A 24841-nucleotide genomic window follows, 5' to 3' on the forward strand; every position below is an offset into this window, starting at 1 on the left:
TTCCATTCACTCACCACCCTCTGAGTGAAAAACTTACCCCTAACATCACTTCTGAACCTCCCTCCCCGCACCTTAAATCTGTGTCCTCTCGTAGCGACCATTTCAAACCAGGGAAATAGCCTCTGAGAGTCCACCCTATCTATTCCTCTCAACATTTTGTAAACTTCTATCAGGTCGCCTCTCAACCTTCGTCTCTCCAGGGAAAAGAGTCCCAGCTCCCTCAACCTAACTTCATAAGGCATGCCTCCCAGTCCAGGCAACATCCTTGTAAATCTCCTCTGCACCCTTTCAATAGCTTCTACATCTTTCCTATAGTGAGGCGACCAGAACTGCGCACAATACTCCAAATGAGGCCTGACAGGGGTCTTATAAAGTTCCAGCATTACCTCCCGACTCCTAAACTCAATCCCTCGATTAATGAAGGCCAGTACACCATACGCCTTCTTGACCACCTCCTCCACATGCGAGGCTGATTTAAGAGTCCTGTGGACCCGGACCCCAAGATCCTTCTGCTCCTCAACACTACTCAGACTTCTGCCCTTGATAGTGTACTCGTTCATCCCATTGGTTCTGCCAAAATGGACGACTACACATTTATCCGCGTTGAAGTCCATCTGCCACTTCTCCGCCCAGTCCTGCATCCTATCTATGTCCTGCTGCAACTTTTGCCATCCTTCCAGATCATCCACAACACCACCGACCTTCGTGTCATCAGCGAACTTACTTACCCATCCCTCCACTTCCTCATCCAGGTCATTTATGAAAATGACAAACAACAAGGGTCCCAGAACAGATCCTTGAGGCACTCCGCTGGTCACTGACCTCCATTCAGAAAAAGCCCCATCCACAACCACTAAATTTTCACCACTAAATTTTAGGAAGTTTTTGGCTACAAAACTTTCAATCAAAATATAATATCTTCTAGAATCCTGCCTCATTCCCTGCCACTAGGCTGGTAAACAAGACCCCCTGTCTAATAAGACAGAATGCACAACAGATAATAGGATTGTAGGATTTCTAATTTTTTTTTTGTAAAGCATTTTTAGATGATTATAGTTTTTGTAAAATGCTGTGATCTGTTATACATAACATTTAGCCACCAGTAATGTTGACAAACCAATGGTCAATCTATATTGTGTTACAATCTCTGAAGTGACCAAAAAAAAACATTGTGTTATGATCTACATAGTGACTGATAAGTTCAAATTGTTTTCTTTTAAGTTGTTAGTAGCTAAAAGGATAACATAACATGATTTTTTTCATGTTTACACAGCCCATGGTAGGCTTCCAATACTCAAGTATGTGAGCCTGTACTGTGAAGTGTCAGCAGGCTAATCATGGAGGCATACATCATCTAACCTGGTCTCATGCTCCATAGTATATATGTGTATTTTCCGTCAAGGCTGCATGACAATCAGAAGCAGCAATCCTGTCTAATTACCCTTTGCCTAGCTGATGGATACAGAGAGTATTTATTGCCTACTAATGTTGTCCTGACTGAGGAGAATAGTTCAGTGGAAACCAAGGTTACTCAGCTCGTATGCCTCAATAACACACCAGTGTTTTTCTTCTCTAATCCAACGGGGGCTAGCTTCATGGGTTTATTTAAGAAAATTATTCACTGTTGCACTATAGATTAAGTTTTGAAAAGATACAGCGCTTTAAGATTATTTTAATTGTTATTTATTGTTCTCACTGCAGGAAGTAACAAACAAAATCCTAACTGATTATGATATCTTCGATGAATTCTACTACAATCTATCTGATGACGATTTTGAAGCTAAGTAAGTACTTCAAATTTTAAAGGTGTTGTGAACCTTGAATTGTTAAAAAAGACTAGAAAACTTTTCACTGGGCACCTGCTGATGGTGGTGGTACTGCAATAACCTGGACTGTGATGTGGTATGACACAAGCTAATAATCATCCACATGGTTCAATGGAGAATCTACCCTAGTCATTTTCCTTTATGACTGACGAAACAGCAGCAATAATGGAGGATTGAGAAGAGGCTTTGAGCCCATGGCAAAAAGAGAAAATTTAAAATAATTGGGGCAGAGCTGGTTTGTGGCAAAACAATTGTTATGTTTTAAAGGCAACAAGCTCTCAGTGCTGGAAATTTGTATTTTCTTAGTATATGTTTCAAACAAGAGACGTAGGGAGTAATTTTTACCATCACATTATGCCTGTTTTTAGACACGAAAACCTGGCAAAGATGAGTGATGCAATCCATACCCGCCTCTGCGCCGGTTCTCCCTTTACCAAGACCTGAAAATGGTCGTGATCGGGAATGCACCCAAAATGGGCGTGATGGCTATTTAAGTGTATTTGCATGCATTTCAATCCACTTAACGGGCTGCAAGCACAACTTTACTGGCACGTTTCCATTTACAACCACATTCGCCAATCTGCAATCGGCCTCAAACAGATATGCTCCATAAAAGTACGATTCAGGCACTCCATCAGTAGGGGTTAGCGAGGAAGTAAATGCCTAGTGTCCAATGGCTCTGCACTGCTTACAGGGGTCTTTTTGTTGTGGCCATTTTGTTTTTCGGGTCTGGGGCTGTTGCTGAGCCCAATGTCTGATTTGCAGCACAGAGCTGGGTCTCAGCACTGACCTCAGGTCTTGTGGATGCTGTTAGGTCCTAGTGAACTCAGCACTCTTTACGCTGAAAGATATGTACAAAGCCCTTGCAAATTGCACCGCTGCAGCCTCAGAACTTTTCAAGGAACTGTGATTTTGGGGAACATGTAGATGGGGATGCTGTGATTCTGGGGGGTCATGTTGGTAGGGAATGGGGAGGGCCTGTGATTCTAGGGGATATGTGGGTGGGGGAATGGACAGTATAGACGGTATGTGTTGCTGGGCTGGGGGCAAGCAGTGTTCCTTAACCTCTACATGTGTTTCTCTCCATCTCCAACCACCCCCTCACCCCCACCGCACTCCCCAAGAGTGACAAGATGGCTTTTGCAATGTAACTGATTAATCTTGCTGTTCTTTTGGCTGCTGCTGCAGCTGAGAAGGAGAAGCTGGAGAAAAAATTGGGGGCACAGGAGGCCCAGCTCTTACCACTTGTAGGAGTAGAGGGAGATGACCACCAGAGGCAGGAGGTGGCCCAGCTCTTACCACTTATAGGAGAGAGGGAGATGACCACCAAAGGCAGGAGAGGGGGATGGAGTGGTGCAGGTGAAGGAGGGAGTGGAGACCATGGCAATTCAATGCACAAGTGTCATTTAAAAAGGCGTTGGACAATGTGTGCTGCCAAAGGCTCCGCTTCTGAAAGGAGACAGTGCAACTCCTGTGCAACCAGTTGCTGGACCTGGCGGGGAGTTGGGGGGTGGAGGGGGTCGGTGGCTGTCAAATTGATGGCCGCTCTGAACTTTTATGCAGCTGACTCCTTTGAGACCCCTAGCGGAGACGCATGTGGTATTTCCCAATCAGCTGAGCACACCTGTGTCAAGCAGATCATGGAAGCCCTGTATACTCCGGCTGGGCAGTACATAAAACTTAACCTGGATCAGACCCAGCAGGAAGCCCAGGCTGCAGGGTTTACAGCCATTGCAGGGATACCTAATGTACTGGACGGCATCGACTACATACACGTTGCCCTCAAGGTCCCACTGCAGAATCCATGAAGATTCGTCAACAGAAAGTGGTTCCACTCCCTAAATGTGAAACTGGTGTGTGACTAAAATGTAGACATTATTACATCTGCGCAAGACATCCTGGCAGGATACACGACAGCTGGATTCTCAGGAGCTCTGACATACTGGAGACTTTTGAGGAGGAACCCAGGCTACAGGAATGGCTCATGGGTGACATGGGTTACCCGTTTCGGACATGGCTGATGATGCCTGTGCGGAGGCCTTTGACTGAGGTGGAGATCCACTAAAATGAGGCCCATGTAGCCCACTTGATAGTGCATAGGGCTCCTGAAAATGTTGTTCAGTTTCCTGGACAGCTCTGATAGACCTCTACAGTACAGCACCCTGATCTCTTCCCACATTGTGCACAGCAGAGAACTGACTTTTTGAAGGAGGAAGATGTGGAGGCTGACCAGCTGGGTGTTACTGGAGAGGAGGCCACCCAGCAGGAGGAGGAGAAAGAGGAGAAAGAGAACACCAAGCAACACCACCCAGGTGCTGGAGAGCTGGCAGCTCGAATGAGGCATGCATAGGTGGCTAGGGAGGCCCTGATCACCAAGCATTTCACTCACAAGGGGCTGCATCTGTGCATGTGGGTTCCATTCCATCAGCACCCCCCTCCCAAAGTCCATCTACCTCCTGCAACATTGTCACACCAGAGTGGTGGGTCTGGGTACACTATGTTAGCAAGTTTCTTTGGCAGGCAGGAGGGTGATGAGGACTCGCTAAGCACCACGATGATGATGGCCTGGTGCAAAGTCTGACTTTGACCTGAACTCCGTATGCATGCAGGCACCTGGGCCCACGTCTGTGTAGTGGGTAAGGGATCTGAAAACCCCCATACAGGGCCCTGGGGCAAGTGGGATCACTCTTGCATTCTGGAGAACCAATGGCTTCATTTTCTTAGTGATACAGCATTGAGGGGCCTCCCCAACTGACACCAGGGATTCCTGTTTGAGACAAATTAGTCACAGGTGGGTGGTGAAAAAACATTTAATGATGACAATAAAGGTACTTAGATAATAAGTTCTAATATAAAAACGTGTGAACAGAAAACATTAATGTGCTTAAAGATCTATCTGACTAGTGCAGCCCTTCACCCGTGCCATCTTAGTGCAGCTGTAACTTCCTAACCTTATGTGACCTAGCATTATCTCTCAATGACTCCCCAGAATGTACATCGGAGGTGGAGGGGACAAGCTGCCTACTTCGCGTCATTGCATGTGACGCACTTGACAGGCATCCTCTGGATGTCCTGGATCTTGAGGGTCCTGACCAGCTTCTAGGTTTCTGGGATGTTTCCATGACACCCTCTTCATCCCGCTGCCCTTGAGAAGCCCTGCTGTCAGGAAAAGGGGAGTCAGAAGTGTAGTCACAGTCTCCTGGCTGGAAGGCCCAGCATGGGCTCAAGCCCTTCCTCCTCCCAGGTTCCTATGAGTCCCTGGGTCATTCCATGGGACGGCGGTGCTTCTGCAGTGAGCATCAGAAGCTCCAGTGGCAACTGGCCCTGCCAGTCTGGAAGGCCCCCTGCATCCTACCCATGGTGGTTGAGCCCTTAGTAATGGCCACCTGACTCAGGGGCCACCAAATCAATGGCTGCATCAAATGCCATCTGAGACTGGGCCGTATTCTGCAGCGTCTCAGCCATGGCTCTCTCTGACTGGGCCACATTCTCAAGGGCTGCAGCCATAACCCGCACTGTCTCGGTGCTGTCCCATTGGATCTTGTGCAAGCTCTCGAGCCTCTCAGCCATGGGCTGCAAAACCTCCAGAATCCTGTTAAGTCCCTCAGCTATGGTCCATTGCAACTCAGCCGCAGCCCTCTGGGATTCTGCTGTGGCCTTCTGTGACTCAGCCATCGCTTGGAGCCTGCCACTCATGGTGAGGATTCTCTGCCCCAGGCTTTCCACCATGGATGCCATCCTTGCAATGGTGGCCTGGGAACCACACAAGACAGGCAATGCTCTGTCTGAAAGCTTTGGGACTGCTCCCAATGGCCTCGGAGTTGGTTCAGTGTGGCCGTCAGCCCCTCCTGCGTTCCCTGGCTCTGTTGCTGCATCTCCAGCAGTTGAGGGAGAAGTGATCTCAGAAGCCTAGCATATAGCCTGGGGCCAGCTGAGTCCTTGCCTCTGCAGACCCTGCATGCCTGAGGCCTTGGACATTTCCTTCTCCGCTTCATGTACATCAGCAGATGTGTTGTGCTCATCAGAGAGTGACCCAGAAGCCTCACCACTAACTGCATCCACCAATGTGTCAGTGTCTGGCATGGTGAACTACAAGGTGGAAGTTGATGCCAAAACAGTGGGTCCTTTCACCCATATCCCCCGAGGACCCTGGCTGTCTGGATCTGATCCTGCAACAGAGGACACAAGATTAAATGCAAGGGAGGGAGAGGAATCTGGGATCCCAAAAATCTGATTCTCATTTCCCCATTGAACATAGAACAAAGCACAAAGAAGATTACATCACAGGAACAGGTCCTTCGGCCCTCCAGGCCTGCAGCGACCAGGCTGCCCATCCCATTCAAATAACTGTAAAGAAGCCCCTCTCATATCTGCCTCCACAGCCTCCCTCGGCAGCGAGTTCCAGGCACCCACCACTCTCTCTGTGCAAATAAACATGCCTTGTACATCTCCTTTAAACCTTGCCCCTCACACCCAAAGCCCATGCCCCCTAGAAGTTGCCTCAAAATGGAGGATTGACAGGTACTCACTCCTTGACTTTTGCCCGACCATGCTGTTGCTGACAGCTTGCACTTCCCCTTCCCTGCCAGCTCCAACACCTGCTCTTGAAACGGGTGCTGGAGGACCTAATGGTCTAACTCACCACCCCTTGTCTTCACCCTCTTTCAAGTGCGGACAGAAGGAACCATGAAAGATATGATGGTGTGACTCCTGCAGAGTATCAGGTGGTGGCTGTCAGAGGACAAACACAGTGCTACACTTGGTGGGGTGGGGGGGGGGTTGCGGGGTGCAGGAAGGAGGTGTTTGGGGGTCAGGAGCTGGAAGCATGCAAGGTGAAGATGTTAGATGATGCTAAGCACTTACTGTTGCTGCCCGGATGAGGTCATTGACCTTCTTGCGGCACTGTTTTCCCACTCTGGGGGTCGTGCCATGGCACTGACGGAAGCAGCAATTGCCTCCCAGGCTGCATTGCCATCAATCCCCTGGATCTTTGTCCTGAATGGGGGGAAAGAGGGTATCCACATCTGCTTCATCCAGCAGCCTCCCAAGGTCACCTTCAGTGAATCTGGGGGCTGGTTGTTTTGTCATCTTTTTCCTGCACTGCCTGCCTGTCCATCCTCGCAGGTTTTTTTGGAGCTGCCTCTTATTATGGCAGATCAGTTGCAGGCAATATAGCAGAGCATTCCAGCAAGTTACATGCAGTTTGCTTGTTAGCATTGAGGGGAAGGCAAGTGAGCACTTGCAGGTGTGCTGGTGGATCAGTGCCTCAATGATGACTGGGGACAGGGGAGAGAGAGGGAGATGTTGTACAGCCAACGGAATCAGGGGAATATATGGGTCTTGTGCAGGAGGGTCTGGGGTGGGGAAAAAAAAGAATTGCTCTGCCTGCGATTGGTGGGGACACTGCCACTCTGCCTGAGATGGGGGGAGAGGGTGGAAGAGGAGACCACTGCCACTCTGCCTGCGATTGGTAAAGGGAGGGGGCCGCGATCAGTCTGGGTGGCAGGTTGTGGGGGAATAAGGGGTTCAGTAATATTAGGGGATGAGGCAATGTCTGTGGGGGCCAGTGGGAGGCACTATCCAACCCAGAAGGGATGTGACAGGGGAGCAGCATTCCATTATTTGTTTGCGCAGTTGGAGGCTCCACTTGGAGCTGTAGGGTTTTGGGCGTGTTAAGGCTTCTGCAATGCGATTCGAAATTGCTGATATTTTTGCAAGGAGAGTGAGTATGGGGACACCTCAAAACAAGCTTAAATGTCAGATCCACCAAGCACTTCGAATAAAAATGGTAAAATAGGGCCCATAGAATCTGACAGCTGCCAGTGCTGGTACATCTAAGGGCAAATTCCAGTCTCAAGGGAAATTCTATTTCAGATTCGCAGTTGGGGGAAGTATGCCAGTTTTTGCTGGGCAAAAGGAAGGTGGACCATTAGTATGGAGCAGTGAAGGGTGGGAACCTATGGAAGAGAAACAGCTTGCACTGCTGAAGTATACATCCTGATGGGTATGCCAACTGTATGGACAGTATCTGACATGTGCCTTTTCAAAAAGCACACAATCTCATGTGTGTACAAAAATCTGAAAACCACTTTAAAATTAAATTTATTTCAAAGTCATGGTGAGAAAGAAGGTGTTAGGTCTGCAATCACAGGTAAAGGGATGCAAGGAGAGAGCTTTAATTGTGTGATAAGCATTCAGCTGGAGTTTGTGGCCCAGATTTTCTTCGTGCAAAGTCAGTATAGAGAGGAGTGAGAAATGGGTTAAGCGTTCACAATGGCAAATCTCTGCCTGTATGAAACTGTGAGGAAATTGTCCTCACTGTGGCCAGGTGACAGTTTCTGGGAAATATTGCCTAGTGCTGATAACTCATAGATAAGTGGAGCTCCAAAGCAAGACATTGAATTTTTCCCCTTTTTGTCTATGGTCTGACTCCAAACTTGAATGCCAGTATAAAAGAGGCAGCTGGACATGTGGAATTATAGTTTATGACCACCTTCTGAAAATTCTGTTTTAGGTGTATTATCTTCTACTTTGTTGTTGATTTCTTTGGGATTTTGCTTGGGTTTAGTTTTGTTGCAAAAGCAAAACTTAGTTTTAGTTTGTCTTTTCCTTCTTAATGCATTCGCCACAAGAAGCAATTATATACCTCTTAGTAAATCCCATTCACCTCTGCCATGCCCCCTCACCCTCCCCCGCAAAAAAAGTTTCACTTAAACAATGGTGATAGAAGTCACATGTTTGGAAGGTTTTGTGGAAGAAGCGAGTTGCTGCAGTGCATTTTGAAGATTGTACACACAGTTATGTTGAGCCAGTTGTGGAGGACATGAATGGTGGATAGGGTGCTAATCAAGCAGGCTGCATTACCCTGGTTGATTTGCATGCAGTAAAGTCCCACAAACAGCAATGACCTAAAGATTAATGATGTTGGAAGCATTCTACAATGCACTGTTCTGAATGTTCTGAAACAATTATTCTGTTTGTTTGCAGATGGAGTGCGATTGCTGCACCTCACTTAATCACTGCACGAACGGAGGTTATAAGGGCCCAACATATGGAGGAAGAAGAACATTTCCGTAAAATCCAGATATCAGACCAAAGCACTTTGCAGGAAAGGCTAGAAGGATTAGAGGTATGCCACATTGACAGAACAATGAGTGTCTTAAAAAAAAATCTGAAACAGATTTGGCAGTTTTAGTTTCACCTCCTGCAATTTGCCCAAAACAAAATTGATCACTTTTTATTTTGTGCCTGTTTCAAAGTAGCTTCATCATCCACCTAAAGAAACATAATTTGGCAACTGATGGTTTCAGGACTTCCATGCCATGTGTAATCTTTGGATCTCATGTGACCCCCCTTCATAACATTCTGCATGAAACCCACAAACGGTGTTACTTGGGATTTAGCCTATCCCAAAAGTCGGCAAATTTCCCCTTGTAAAATTCCAGCATGCTATCAGTCATAGAGTCATAGAGGTTTACAGTTTGGGAACAGGCCCTTCGCCCAACTTGTCCATGCCGCTCTTTTTGTTTAAATCCCTTAAGCTAGTCCTAATTGCCCACATTTGGTCAATATCCCTCTATACCCATCTTACCCACATAACTGTCTAAACGCTTTTTAAAAGAAAAAATTGTACCCGCTTCTAGTACTACTTCTGGCAGCTTGTTCCAGACACTCACCACCCTCTGCATAAAAAAAATGCCCCCCTGGACCCTTTTGTATCTCTCCCCTCTCACCTTAAACCTATGCCCTCTAGTTTTAGACTCCCCTACCTTTGGGAAAAGATATTGACTAGCTGATCTATGCCCCTCATTATTTTACAGACCTCTATAAGATCACCCCCTCATCCTTCTATGCTCCAGACAAAAAAGTCCCAGTCTATCCAACCTCTCGTTATAACTCAAACCATCAAGTCCTGATAGCATCCTGGTAAACCTTTTCTGCACTCTTTCTAGTTTAATAATATCCTTTCTATAATAGGGTGACCAGAACTGTACACAATATTCTAAGTGTGGCCTTACCAATGTCTTGTACAACTTCGACAAGACATCCCAACTCCTGTACTCAATGTTCTGACCAGTGAAATCAAGCATGCTGAATGCCTTCCTCACCACTCTCCACCTGTGACTCCACTTTCAAGGAGTTATGAACCTGTACCCCTACACCTCTTTGTTCTGTAACTCTCCCCAATGCCCTACCATTAACTGAGTAAGTCCTGCCCTAGTTCAATCTACCAAAATGCATCACCTCGCATTACCTAAACTCCATCTGCCATTCATCAGTTCACAGGCCCAATTGATCAAGCTCAATTGATGCAATCCGAGATAACCTTTTTCACTGTCCAGTATGCCACCAATCTTGGTGTCATCTACAAACTTACTAACCATACCTTCTATATTCTCATCCAAATCATTTATATAAATGACAAATAATAGAGGATCCAGCACCGATCCCTGAGACACACCACTGGTCTCCAGTTTGAAAAACAACCCTCTACAACCACCCTCTGGCTTCTGTCATCAAGCTAACTTCGTACCCATTTAGATACCTCACCCTGGATCCCGTAAGATGTAATCTTATGCAACAACCTACCATGTGGTACCTTGTCAAAGGTCTTGCTAAAATCCATGTAGACAACATCAACTGCACTGCCCTCATCTACCTTCTTGGTTACCCCTTCAGAAAACTGAATCAAATTTGTGAGACATGATTTTCCAATCACAAAGCCATGCTGACTGTCACTAATCAGTCCTTGTGTCTCTAAATGCCTGTAGACCCTGTCTCTCAAAATACCTTCCAACAACTTACCCACCACAGGTGTGAAGCTCACTGGCCTGTAGTTCCCAGGCTTTTCCTAGAAGCCCTTTTCAAACAAGGGCACAATATTTGCCACCTTCCAATCTTCAAGGCACCTCACCTGTGACTAACGATGATTCAAATATCTCTGCTACGGGACTCACAGCTTCCTCCCTAGCCTCCCACAATGTCCTGGGATACACTTCATGAGGTTCCGGGGATTTATCTATCTTGATGCGCTTTAGGACTCCTTCTCTATAATATGTACACTCTGCAAGACATCACTATTTATTTCCCCCAAATTCCCTAACATCCAAGCTTTTCTCAACAGTAAATACTGATGAGAAATATTCATTTAGGATCTCACCCATCTCTTTTGGGTCCGCACATAGATGACCTTGTCGATACTCAAGAGACCCTCCTCTCTCCCTAGTTACTCCTTTGTCCATTATGTGTTTGTAGAAGCTCTTTGGATTCTCCTTTCCCTCATCTGCCAAAACAATCTCGTGTCCCTTTTTGACCTCCTGATTTCCCTCTGAACTCTACTTCTACACCCTCTATACTCTTCAAGGGATTCACTTGATCCCAACTGCCTATGCATGTCATGTGCCTCTTTCTTCTTCTTGACCAGGGCCTTAACACCCCGAGTCATCCAGGGTTCCGTGCTTGTACCAGCCTTGCCCTTCACTCTAAGAGGAATGAGCTTACCCTGAACCCTGTTTAACACACTTTTGAAAGCCTCCCACTTATCAGATGTCCCTTTGCCTTCCCACAGACTCACCCAATTAACTTTTGGAAGTTCCTGCCTGATATTATCAAAATTGGCCTTGCCCCAGTTTAGAATATTAACTTTTGGCCCAGACCTATCATTCTCCATAGCTATCTTAAAACTAATAGAATTATGGTCACTGGTCCCAAAGTGATCCCTCACTAACACTTCTGTCACCTGCCCTTCCTTATTTCCCAAGAGGAGGTCAAGTTTTTCCCCCTCTCTGGTCGGGCCATCCACATACTGAATAAGAAATTCCTCCTGAATACACTCAATAAATCTCTCTCCATCCAACCTTTGAATACCCATGGATGCTCCAGTCAGTGTTGGGAAAGTTAAAATCTCCTACTACTACCACCTTATTTTTCTTAGAGCTATCTGTAATCTCCTTACATATTTGCTCTTCAATTTCCCGCTGACTATTTGGGGCCCTATAGTACAACCTTATGAAAATGATTTCCCCCTTCTTATTTCTCAGTTCTACCCATATAAACTCAGTGGTCGAACACTCAGATATATCCCCTCTCAGTACTGCCATGATGTTTTCCTTAATCAAAAGTGCAACTCCTTCTCCTCTCTTACCCCCTGTTCTATCTTTCCTATAGCATTTACACCCTGGAACATTAAGCTGCTGGTCCTGTCCCTTCCTTAGCCAAGTTTCAGTAATTGCTATAATATCCCAGTCCCACATACCCATCCATGTCCTGCGTTCATTTGCCTTGCCCGTCAGGCGCCTTGCATTGAAATAAATGCAGTTTAATCTGGACTTCCCTTGCTCTCTGCTCTGCTTTTGCCTGACCTGTCTGGTACTAGGATTACTGACAGTGCCTTTACCACTTAATGTGCTCTCTTTAACTTCTGTGCTGTCCTCAACCTTCTCTTTTGTCTCCCTTCTGCTTTGAGTCCTACCCCCTTGCCAAACTAGTTTAAATCCTTCCGAGTTGAAATAGTCAAAGTAGTTTGGAGTCTAAACTTAGCCAAAGAAGTTTGCCACTGTAATACATCCACAGAGGTAAAAGTTCCCTTACCAAAAGTTCCTTTATTTACAAATCATGCTACACAGAATGCTCCCTGTTTCAGCAGGCAGAGAGTCTGACACACCTGCTTTAAATAGGAAACATGAAGCCTCTTGATTGAGTCCTAATTGATTGCTCAGTCAGGGAACTCCTCCTGTTGAATCAAATAAACATAATCAACATAACTTAGGGATAAGTCAAAAAGAGGAACTGCCTGAAACAAAAGACAAAGCGGAAAGGAAACTTAAAACATCGAATCAAAATGTGATTAAAAGGGGTCAATAATACATCCCAGTCTCTGTGGTGCTCAGTGGGTACAGAAGGCATCAACTGTGTCCTCCCATGCTGCATGCTCCCTTTCCAGGAACACCTGGCTGTGAATATAGCCGTGGTAAAAGGACAGACAGTAGGGTTGGATGACCCCCTTGATCACCAGCTGTCTGGACCAGTAGATGGAACACCTTGCTGGGCCCAGGAGCAGGTTCACGAGGAGGTCCTCCTCCTTCCCCGTCCCCCCTCCACACTGGGTGCTCGTAGATCAGGAACGTGGAGCTGAAATGCAAACAAAACATTAATAAAAGGTTATTTAGAAAACTGAAAAGTTTGTGCAGCCTATAAGATGCAATATAGACATGGTCCATGGACTCCACAAGGTTGCAAAAAGGCACGCTTGGGAGCCCGTGAACTGAAAGAACCTACAGTTGTATGCTACTGCTACGTGCAGCACCCTTCACCCCAGGTCCCCAAGATAGAGGGGGAAGATGCCTCCGTAGAGGGACCTCCACTGGGGACCTCCACCATCCAGCAGTAACAAGGCTCACCAAGGTTTATCTGGATGACGGGCAAGGACACAAAAACAAAAGGTGTGCAGCATCAGCCTGTACAGGAAACGCCTCTGTGTGGTAGCAAAGGACACGGAAGACATTTCCATGAGGCGGCTCAAGCTGTGGGGCACCTGACCTGGGAGGGTGGGTCTAGGTTTTGGGGCCAATGTGAAATTTCCGTCCAAGCAGGGGTACGCTCGGGCAGGATCCCCTCGTATAGTTATGCCTCTGAAACCGCATGTGCCTTCGGGTCCGAGCACGACAATCCTAAGCTTTTGGATGGCTTTGACCACGTGCCAGACGGCTGCCTCCACGCACTCAGCCAGCTTGTGAGGGTTCATCCAGTCCACTCCTCCACCACCCAGCAAGTCTCCAATCCTGGTCACTCCGGCATCCACAACCCTCCTCTCCTGTAGCCACCTGAAGTTATATGGTTGGAGGAGCGGAATCCTGAACAGCAGCTCTCACACAGTAGCCGCTATTCCTGATGAGGGAGAGCTGCATCGCAAGGCAGCCATGTTCCAGACTTTGAGCAGGTCCTGGTAAAAGACGGGCAATGCCTGCAAGGTGGTCTGAAGACTCCCCTGATTTATGTACACAAGTCGCACATCATAATTCAGGATGTGCACCCCGACAGAAGAAATAAGTCACCAGGGCACACCATTGTGGAGGAGGCTCGACGTAAAGGTATCTCTGTGGGGCTTAGATGTGGAAGGTCACCACTTGGGTGCGGAGGCACACCAGCGCCTGATCACCCTCCTCAAGTGGGAGATGCAGAACCTCAGCAGAGACCCAGTGCAGTCGGTTACCCCAGAAGAACCGGATGAGGGTTTTCTGGATGTTTGTGACAAAATCAGGGGGAGGAGTCACAGTGACCAGCTGGTACCACAATATGGAGGTGATCAGCTGGGTTATGACGAGAACTCACACTCAGAAGACAGCACCTGGAGCAGTCTTATCCAGCGACTCAGATGAGCAGTGACTTTGGTCTCCAGCTCTGCCAGTTCGCCGGCCAGGAATCCTCAGCTGGGCAAAAATGGACTCCCGAGTAGCGGAGGTTGGTCCTGCTTCAGGTCTGAGCTCCTCCAGGAGGGGGTCCATCTGCCATGGACCGACCAGAGTCCTGTCCACTTGGCCCAGTTGATCCTGGCAGAGAACACAGTGGAGTACACGGCCTGGCACTCTTGCATCCTCCACAGGTCAGCCGGGTCCGTGAACATGAGGAGCACATCATCGGCGTAAGCTAACAGGACCACCCCGACGCCCAGCCCATGCAGAGTCAAACCCGACAACCTCTTCTGCAAGAGGCGCAGGAACGGCTCCATGCAAATCGAATACAGTTGGGTGGACAAAGGGCAGCTCTGCCACACTCCTCTCCCAAAGCGAAGGGGCACCATCAGGGACCCATGAACTTTACTGAGACACTCTGTGGTGGAGTACAGTAATCGGATCCGGGCGACAAAATGCGTCCTGAACCCAAATACCCACAGAGTTCTGAGCAGATACTCGTGATCCACCCTGATCAAGGGGCAGGAAGGCACTCGACAGACCAACCCTCTGGGAGTGATGGATCAGGTCCTGGACCACTTGGAGGTTGTCGTGTATTGAACAGCCCAGGACCGTGTAGGACTGGTCAGGATGAATCATGTGGTCCAGCATGGAGCCAAGGCGTGTTGACATTGCCCTAGCAAAGATTTTATAGTCTGTGTTGAGGACGGAGACTGCTGCGGTGCACTGCCAAGGGCCGGGAGCGCAGTTGAAATCCTGCCTGAGAACGATGCATTCACCCTGTTTGATGGTGCCCAGATGAGTGGACAGTTGCTCGTAGAAAGTGGCTTGCTGCAATCCAGTGGTCAGGGTGTGGACATTCAGAAAATGAACGACCATACCCCTGTCGCGGACGGTCAAGTGCAGCAATCGGCCTGGCAAAGGCTCCCTGACCCCCAAGATCTCTGGTTGAAAATGAGGAGCCAACAAGATAGCCATCCCACGGGAAGCGAGTGGGCACCAGTTTTTAAGAAAACGAAGATCCCCCTTCTTGGGCAGCAGGGCAATAACGGCCCTGCGCAAAGAGAGGGGCATCTCCCTGGTTGCAAGACTCTCCCCCAGGACCCCTGCGTAGTTGTTCCCCAGGACATCCCAGAATGCCCTGAAGAACTCTACATCAGCCCATCCAGTCCTGGGGTATTCCTCCTGGAGAGGTTGTCGAGGGCAACGGCCAGCTCCCTCAGGCTTATCAGGGCATCAGGCCTGCTGGCACCCTCTGGACTGACCTGCGACAGGTCCTTCCACAAAACTCTGCGGGATTCTTGCTGGACAGATCCAGAGAGAAGCGATCATTGTCGTAATCTCAGGCAATGGCCCTGATGCCCTCCGGATCCGAGACAGTGGAACCGTCGTCGGCCAGCAGCATAAGGAGCTGCTGATGGTTATCCTGCCCTTTTTCCAGCCAGTAGAAGAAGGAAGAGGTCCAGGTCAACACGGAACTGGAGCCATTATCTCACTTACGCACTGCGAGACCTGACGAATTGCAGTCCCGCAGCACGCCCTTCTCCCTGTACTCCAGCTGTAGAGCAGGGTCTGTATCGGGCTGACTGAGGTCTGATTCCAGGTGGAAAACCTCCCGTTCCAATTCCTCGACCCTAGATTTCTACCTGTTTGTCGACCCTCTCGCACATTCCTGACAGTAAATACGGATGCGAGTCCCACCATAGCCTCAAGGAGGGGAGCCTCTCCACTTCCTTCTCGAGCTGGCCCAGAAACGATGAAATGAGTGCAGCAACCACCCATCCTCCAGCAACAGGTTGTTAAAGTACCAGTATGCAGACCCCGCACCCCTGCACCTCCCCCGCCGGCCCCGATGCAAGACAGAACAAAATCCGCCCACACCAGGTGGTAGTCCGAGCACAGCACCTACTGTATGGAAGCCCTTGGCAGGGTGGATGTTTATGCTCTTGAAATGTAAAGATGGTTGAGTCTGGATGCACCAGCTCCAGGCCTCACCTAAGTGAAGGTTCTGGTTCTGGGATGGAGATGTCTCCAGACATCCACTAAGTTGTGAGTCCCTAGTAGATCTCATAACTTCACCACTGCTGCGGTGCACTGCCAAGGGCCGGGAGTGCAGTTGAAATCTTGCCCGAGAACGACGCATTCACCCCCTTTGATGGTGCCCAGGTGAGTGGACAGTTGCTCGTAGAAAGTCGCTCGCTGCGATCCAGTAGTCAGGGTTTGGACATTCAGAAAGTGAACGACCACACCCCTGTCGCAGGCTGTCAAGTGCAGCAATCGGCCTGGCAAAGGCTCCCTGACCCCCAAGATCTCTGGTTGAAAATGAGGGGCCAACAAGATAGCCATCCCACTGGAAGCAAGTGTGAGATGGCCCATGTAGACCCCCCTTGCCACTCTGGGGGCTATCTCTTGGGTTTCTTGCAGGAAGCACACTACATGCTTCCCGTCCCAGAGGACCGAAAAGTTCTGGATCCTGCGGAGTGGCTCACTTCTGCTGTTGACGTTGAGGGTGGCTATGGTCACCTTCATATCAGTAGCGTAGTATTCCAGTCACCACTTATCTAATTGTCTGAAGGAGTGGTGATGCAAGATGTGCCAGTTCACTCCCTCATGAGTCTGGAAAGAACCCTTCTAGCTGGTGCCACTCTTTTTCATCTGGCCCTGCCTGCAAGCAGGCTTGCACAGGCTGGATGAACAGCGCCAGGTCTGACCAACAGTTGAGGGCTGATTGGATTCTGTTATGGTGACCATCATGTTGTTCTACAAAGGCCCTGAGTTCCCCTGGGGGGATGAGGGGTGGCTTGGTGGGGGGGGGGGGGGGGGGGGGGCACAAGGGAATTCCCTGCCTCACTCCAGGCAGGCTCCAAAACTCTCCTGTGGCCACAACTGAGCAGCTCCGTGCCTCAGGGCAGTCGGCTTCCGGGTTTCCCACCACAATGCATACGGCAGGGCGGCATGGAGACACCAACCAGTCCTAGCTCCCCCGCAATTCCATCCCCAGGATTGACAGAGGATGGTTTCACCCTCTGCTCCTCCATTGCTTCCAAGCCTGAGAGTGGCTGATGTTCCCCTGCTCTGCCCCAGACACTGGGACACCCCACAAATCTGGAGAAACCTATGGTTGGAGACCGGTGGTGCCCAGTGTCAGAGATTGGGGCGGGGGGGGGTGGCCTTCCTCATCACCACCACCCAAGGACCCAAACAACGGGGTGCTGCAGCAGTCCTCCAGCGAACGAAAAGCGAACTTCTCTGGGTTGCTAAATTGCACTGGTGGAACGGAACCACGGGATCTCACTTGCACCTGGCCCAGCGGATTCCTGCTTGAAGGACTTGGCAACTAGTGTTTTGTCTTCTTCTTGTTCTTGTGTCCGCTCTGGGGGAAAGGCACGAAAACAGATGGGGGCAGGGGATGGTGTGAATGGGGAGGGGACATGGGTACCGTCACCTCTTTGCTAGGGGAAGCAGTGTGGGGAGTCCCACTAGTCTTAGGGTTCCCCTTCTCTGAAGTGTAGCGCCTCTTCTTGAGGATGATCATGTTGGTAGGGGGTGCCCCTCGCACTCTGCCCCTCTCCTTCCTGCCCGATCCCTTGGGCTTTCCCTTCCCTTCCCCAGGAGGTGTTATGTTTACAGACTCAGGGTCATGTGCCCCTCCATGCTGGGAACACACACACTCAAATCGCCGGGCCCAGCACAGGACGCTAAGGCATCAACATGCCTGGTTGATGGATTGGAAAGGGGACAGGAAGTGTTCATTTTCCCCCCTCCACCGAGCCGGCTGCTGGAGTAACTGAGGTAATAGGGGTCAGTGTTCCGTTCCCACCCTTTTTCTTTTTTGTGACCTTTGTCTCCTGGTCACACGGACACTCCCCTCCCTCCCCGCTGGCAGCCAAGGTGGTACTCGCTGCCAGCGTGGACTTTGCTTGGGGGTTGGGGAGGTATTGGTACTTCGTTTGGGGAATGGGGGGTGGGGGGGGAAGATGAGAGAGGGGAGGGAGGTGTCTGCGGTGCCAGCTGTGGCTGCCTTGGGGTTCAGGTCACGGCCTTGGAGGGAGGGCAGTTCCTCTATCATGCCCCACCTCCTTATCAGCATGGCAACGCACACCGTCTGCGGACCAGAAGACCTGCTACAGCACCACATCAAAGGGGGCTTCACCGTCCAGGCACTCCTCAAGGGCCAAGCAGTTGAAAATGTGGTGCTGGAAGGAATACATGTGGCTAAGGGTGGATTCCCAAAGGCCAAGCGGGATTAAAGTCACCCCAGACCTGACCTCCCCTAGTAGATGGAGGTGAGGGGAAGAGAAGCTCAATGGGAATAAAGGGTGGGATGTTGGATAAAACAGCCTTCTGGGCAGTGCCTCCAGAGGGCACATCACCAGGTACGTCCTGTCCACTGTGAACCCCTTTTCCAGGTTGGGGTGAACCCAGAAAAAATATGGCCTTCCTCTATGTCTTTGAGGCCACAACAATGGCTGAGGGGCCAACAACCCCAGCCATTCCCTCACACAGGCCTCAATGATCATGTTGGGGTGGCGTAGCAATTGACCCCAAGTTGTTTGGTTATTAGGGCAAAATGTGGCAAGGCCTTGGGAGTGGCGAGGACTCTTGATACCACTGCTCCAGCATACATGGGCCTGGAAGGCCCTGCCACCAGCAACGACGGTGCTATACCCACCCCGAGATTGTCTGAATGTAATTTTGTTTTTTTTCCCCAAGAGGATGGAGGGAGGGTTGAGTGAGGGCCTCTTTGGCTTTTGTGTGAGGCACAGACAGGGGTAAAGGGGGAAGAGAGGATAAGTCTGATGGGGGTGTCAAAGACAGGATGAGGGAGGGTGGGGTGGGTTGGGGTTTTGCTGCTCTCTCCCTCTTGTCAGAGAGGGAGAGAGGGGGATGGAGGAAGAGGAGAGAGGATGAGGGATAGGGAGCCCCAGGTCAGGAGGAGAGGATGGGAGTGTGCCGGTGTTAATGAATAGCAGCAGTGAGTGGGGGTGGGGGTACTTCTTTGGCCCAAGGGCCAAAAAAAAGTCCAGGGCACCTTTACCAACTCCCCCTGCCTTCCTGTATATGGAAAACGAGTCTTCTTTCTCCCTCCCTCTTTTGTAAGCACAGATCTTTGTTCGAAGGGGCACCAGCCCAACAACTCAGTCCTTGGACATTTTTTTTTGATAGACCTCTGTTCTCCCTCCTGCAGATGATGTTAGGCTCTGACCCTCCAGACCCAGGCTTCTGGTTTTCTGGGCCCCCTCTCTCTTCCAAGAAGAGGGCACTCACCAATGGATGGAGGTTGGGGTGATGGTTCTTCCTTTTTTCCTTGATAACTCCACGGAGGCAAAGATCCCGTCACCAAAGTTCCTTTATTTGCACAACATATTATACAGCAGAGTGCTCTCTGTTGTGCTCCTTGCTCCTAGCAAACAGGGAGACTGATACGCCTGCTTTAAATAGGGAACATGAGGCTTCCTGATTGGGCCATCAATTAGTAGAAAGAAAGATCAACTTAGTGCAAGGTAAGTCCATTCAAAAGTCTGACAGCAGCAGGGAAGAAGCTGTTCTTGAGTTGGTTGGTAAGTGACCTCAGACTTTTGTATCTTTTCCCCAAAGGAAGAATGTGGAAGAGAGAATGTCTGAGATGCATGGAGTCCTTAATAATGCTGGCTGTTTGCTGAGGCAGTGGGAAGTGTAGGCAGAGTCAATGGATAGGAGGCTGGTTTGCGTGATGGATTGGGCTACATTCATGACCCTTTGTAGTCTTGGGCAGAGCAGGAGCCATACCAAGCTGTGATACAAACAGAAAGAAAGCTTTCAATGGTCCATATGTAAAAGTTGGTGAGAGTCGTAGCTGACACGTAGCTGACATGCCAAATTTCCTTAGTCTTCTGAGAATGTAGAGACGTTGGTGCACTTTCTTGTCTATAGTGTTGGCATGGGGGTACCAGGACAAGTTGTTGGTGATCTGGACACCTAAAAACTTGAAGCTTTCAATCCTTTCTACTTTGTCCCCATTGATGTAGACAGGGGCATGTTCTCCTTTGCACTTCCTGAAGTCGATGACAATCTCCTTCGCTTTCTTGACATTGAGGGAGAGATTATTGTTGCCACACCAGTTCACCAGATTTTCTATCTCATTTGTGTACTCTGTTACATCATTGTTTGAGATCCAACCCGCTGGTGTCGTCAGCAAATGTGAAAATCGAATTGGAGGGGAATTTGGCCACACAGTCTTCGGTGTATAAGTATAGTAGGGGGCTGAGAACACAGCCTTGTGGGGCACTGGTGTTGAGGATGATCATGGAGGAGGTGTTGTTGAATATCCTTACTGATTGTGGTCGGTGACTTGGGAAGTTCAGGATTCAGTCGCAGAGGGAGGTGATGAGCCCCAGACCATGGAGTTTGGAGATGAGTTTCAAGGGAATAATAATGATGAAGTCTGAGCTGTAGTCAATAAATAGGAGTCTGACATAGATTATCTAGGTGTTCAAGGTTGAGTGCAGGGCCAGGGAAATGGCGTCTGCTGTGGACCTGTTGCGGCAGTAGATAAACTAAAAGTCAACATTAGGCCGAAGATAGAGGCGCTGTTAAAAGTTTAATTTACAGGTTAGGGTTTAAGAATTGGGGAGGGTGGGGGCGGTGGAGAATGGTAAGTGGACAATTACCAAGCTTAGGGCCTCAATAGGAGGAGACATTAGCCTAGTGATATTATCACTAGACTATTCATTCAGAAACTCAACAGATAGTGGAATTTGAATTCCGTAAAAAACATCTGGAATTAAGAATCTTAAGATGACCCTGAAACCATTGCCAATTGTTGGAGAAACCCATTTGGTTAATAATGTCCTTTAGGAAAGGAAATCTGCACGTGACTCCAGAGCCGCAGCAATATGGTTGACTCTCAACTGCCCTATGAGCAAGGGCAACTAGTGATGGACAATAAATGCCAGCCAGCCAGCGACACCCATGTCCCATGAATGAATAAAAAAAATGGCATGACTGCTATTAGTGGGATTAAAAGGATTTCAGCATGCACAAGAGGCCTGAGTTTGAGAAATTTACAAAGTTAGGGATAGAACACAGATTGTTCGCAATGTATTTGATCCTGAGCTGAGCTTCCAACCCTACAACCTCTTTATCTTAAAATTTACTTCCATCTCAATACTCTCCTTAAAATCAGTCTTTTTGATCAAGCCTTTAGTCACTCATCCTAATTATTCAGTTATCCTCTCATGAAGTATTTTGAGAAATATTCCTATGCATCAGGGGCTATATTGCCAGCTGTTGTTACTATGGATTGGACAAGGACTGAACAGTATAGAATTTAAATCTGCAACAGTTCACATTAATTCTCAGTGTACTATTACCCTGGAGACTAATGTAGAAACTAGGCAGCTAATAATCTCACGCAACTTTTATATTTTAGATGGTGGTAGCTGGATTTTCTGCTTATACCGATATGCATCGTGCACATGAAATTGCCAACGAAGTCAGAAGAATCCATAAACAGTTGACGGAATCCCAGCATTTAGCACAACTATATAACAGCAGAGAACGACTCTTTGAACTGCCAGTCACTAATGTGAGTAATCAAACATTTGGATCGGGATAATGGGTATGAACTTGAATTGGGATAAATGACTAGTCGTGCCTTACAAGTGTCTGCGCTGGAGTCTCAACTATTCACAATATTTATTAATTACCTGTAGAAAGCTATATATTTAAGTTTGCCAGTTCACAAGATTGGGGTGGCTTAATAAATAGTGTAGAAGGAGAGCATAAAATTTCAAAGACATTGAAGGATTAAGCAAAAGGGGAAGGGCAGATAGCAATGTAATGATAATGTCACTGGACTAGTAACCTAGAGGCCCAAGCTTTTGCTCTAGAGACACAGGTTCAAATCCTACCATAGCAGCTGGCCGAATTTAAATGCAATTGTTAAACATATCTGGAATTGGAAACTAATTTCAGTAACAGAGACCATGACACTATCATCAATTGTTGTCAAAACCCATCTGGTTCACTAATATCTTTTCAGGAAAGAAGCTGCTAGCCTTATCTGGCCTGACTTGTATGTGATTGCAGACCCACAGCAATGTAGTTGACTCTTGAAAAAAGCTACCCTCTGAGATGCCAGTCAATTCAAGAGCAGTTAGGAATGGGCAACAAATGCTGGTGATGGTCACATTATATGAACAAATTTCCCAACAACTGGCAGATAGATTGCAATGATGTGGAGATGCTGGTGTCGGACTGGGGTAAACACAGTAAGAAGTCTGACTACACTGGGTTTAAGTCCAACCGATTTATTTGATAGTAAACTCACAAGCTTTCAGGGTTTCTCCCTTTGTCAGGTGAATAGAGAGTTCTGGCCTCAGACAGAGCATATAACAGCACAGACAGTTTACGGATTACTGATTAGAATGTGAGTCTTTACAACTAACCTGCTACTCAAGTCTTAAAGATGCCGGCAACGTGAGTGGAAAGAGTATTATGCATAGGTTAAAGAGATGTGTATTGTCTCCAGACAGTACAGTAAGTGAGGTTGACCCCAGAGAACCTCGAGGAACTCAGGAGGGTTTACCACAGTTAGAGGACAGTGAAACCCTTTTTTGAGTCTCCATTGCTCTGGTGGACAACATCAAAAGTTCTTCATTCGCAAAGGGGTTCAGAAGACCAAGGAGAGACGGGGGGAAATGTCCCGACTCCAGAAAAACATGCAGGAACTGCTCCAACTGCAGTTGATGGGGGTTGATTTCAGGAAGGATCTCCAGGAGGTGAAGAGCCAGCAAGCCTCGCTCTTTGCCTCGGAGGTTGCCAGGGTCATCTTCCGGTCCAGGATCCACTCCGTGGAGCAGGATGAAAAGCGCTTGCGTTCTTCTTCCAGAAGGTACACAGAGAAACCTCTGTGATCAGCAGCCTGAAGGAAGAAGACGGCTCAGTAAGGTCATCACAGTCAGACGTTCTAAGGATCTGCAAATCCTTCTATGCTGGAGTGTATGACCTGAAGCCAACAGGCAGCACGGCCTCCTAGTCTTTCCTGTTGTCTATCACGCAGGTCTTAGACAAAGGTGAGCGGAACAGCCTGGACAGACCGGTGTCTCTGGACGAGCTGACGAAGGCCGTCGAGTTCTTTCAGAAGGGTAAAACTCCCGGAAGTGACGGCTTACCAACTGAGTTTTACTTGGCATTGTGGGACTTGACGGGCCCAGACCTCCTGGAAGTATATGAAGGCAGGATGTCAGAATCCATGAGGAAAGGCATTATTACCCTCATCTACAAGCAGAAGGGGGAAAGGAAAGAAATTAGAAATTGGTGACCCATTTCACTATTGATGTGGATTATAAAATTCTGGCCAAAGTCATCGCCAACTGGGTCAAATCTGCTTTGGGATCAGTGATCCATCCTGATCGAACCTGTGCTGTACCTGGGAGGAAGATCTCTGATAGCCTCACGCCACTCAGGGATACGATTGCCTACATGCAGGACAGGCAGGTGGACACGTGTCTCATTGGCCTAGACCAGGAGAAGGCGTTTGACAGAATATCGCACAGCTACACAATGGATGTGCTCTCCAAAATGGGCTTTGGGGAGGGAATCTTCAATTGGATCCAACTGCTCTATACAGACATCAGTGGTGCAGTTTCAGTCGATGAGTGAGAATCAGATAGTTTTCAGATCAGGTCTGGAGTCAGACAGGGCTGCCCTCTCTCCTCTGTCCTTTTTGTGTAAGGGGAAGTTTTTGCTTCCTACCAGCATAAAAGACAAGCAGGCATGAGTACAGTACAAAAGGCAACACAAGCTTTATTCCCTGTCCAAAATAACAAACCACAAGCCTGGGGGAACACAGCTGCTAGCCAACTGCTTCCCCTGGCCATTTTGCGCTTTCCAATTTATAGGGTTTTGAACTTTGCGCCAAACATATGGTAATGGGCTCAATCAAAACAGTTGCTGATAGCATGAAGAGGGACACACGTGGGTTATTGTCATTTACTACAAGTTATGCGATCATTTACTACAAGTTACGCAATCAGTACCTACTAAAACAATCAGCAATAACACAAAGCAGTGACACAATAGCGAAGTATTGAAAAGCCATGATAGATAGGTGGGGTTCATCTGTGGCTAATGGTGAAGTGATCCTATTTCTCCTGGGTCAGTCTCTTTCTGGAGAGTACCCTTTGTGATTTGAATTTCTTGCATATTCTAATCATTGAGCCATTGTCTATGTTTCCCTGCCTCGAGTCTAAAATGATTAAGACTGTCTGCAGTGATTAGAGGTGCAAGGAACCTCTCTATGAGTCATCGCATTGCTGTGAGCTGCTGACAATATTTTCCATCATTCATTGCCAGGCAAAATAACTTCGATGTAAACACGTACACACATAAAAATGTCCACGATATTAAGCATAAAAGCCGACCCCTTCACTCAGCATGTGATTCCTGCTTGCTAAAATGAACGGGCATAGCAGTGCAGTTTTGGGGCACGAAAGTGGAAATCCAAGATGCTCCTTTTAGCTCAGAGAGAGTTAATTAAGCAAATTATGGATTTCTCGAGAAGCATGGCACCAGTGCCTCTTCGTACTATGATGCATTATCTCAAGGTCATGTAATCAATAA

The 24841-nt window shown here is 48.2% G+C and overlaps 1 protein-coding gene across 1 annotated transcript in view; it reads left to right on the forward strand.

Moving 5' to 3' along the window:
* dnah1 (dynein, axonemal, heavy chain 1) overlaps positions 1–24841 on the forward strand; it is a 537372-nt gene that overhangs the window by 134504 nt on the left and 378027 nt on the right. Inside the window, exons 17-19 of the mRNA XM_080184401.1 lie at positions 1702–1784; positions 8814–8955; positions 21648–21803. Coding sequence (XP_080040527.1) covers positions 1702–1784; positions 8814–8955; positions 21648–21803 — 381 coding nt within the window. The remainder of the gene's footprint in view (positions 1–1701; positions 1785–8813; positions 8956–21647; positions 21804–24841) is intronic.

This window comes from Carcharhinus amblyrhynchos, chromosome 3 (genome assembly GCF_965287045.1).
Source record: "Carcharhinus amblyrhynchos chromosome 3, sCarAmb.v2.hapA, whole genome shotgun sequence".
In the NCBI taxonomy this organism is placed as follows: domain Eukaryota; kingdom Metazoa; phylum Chordata; class Chondrichthyes; order Carcharhiniformes; family Carcharhinidae; genus Carcharhinus; species Carcharhinus amblyrhynchos.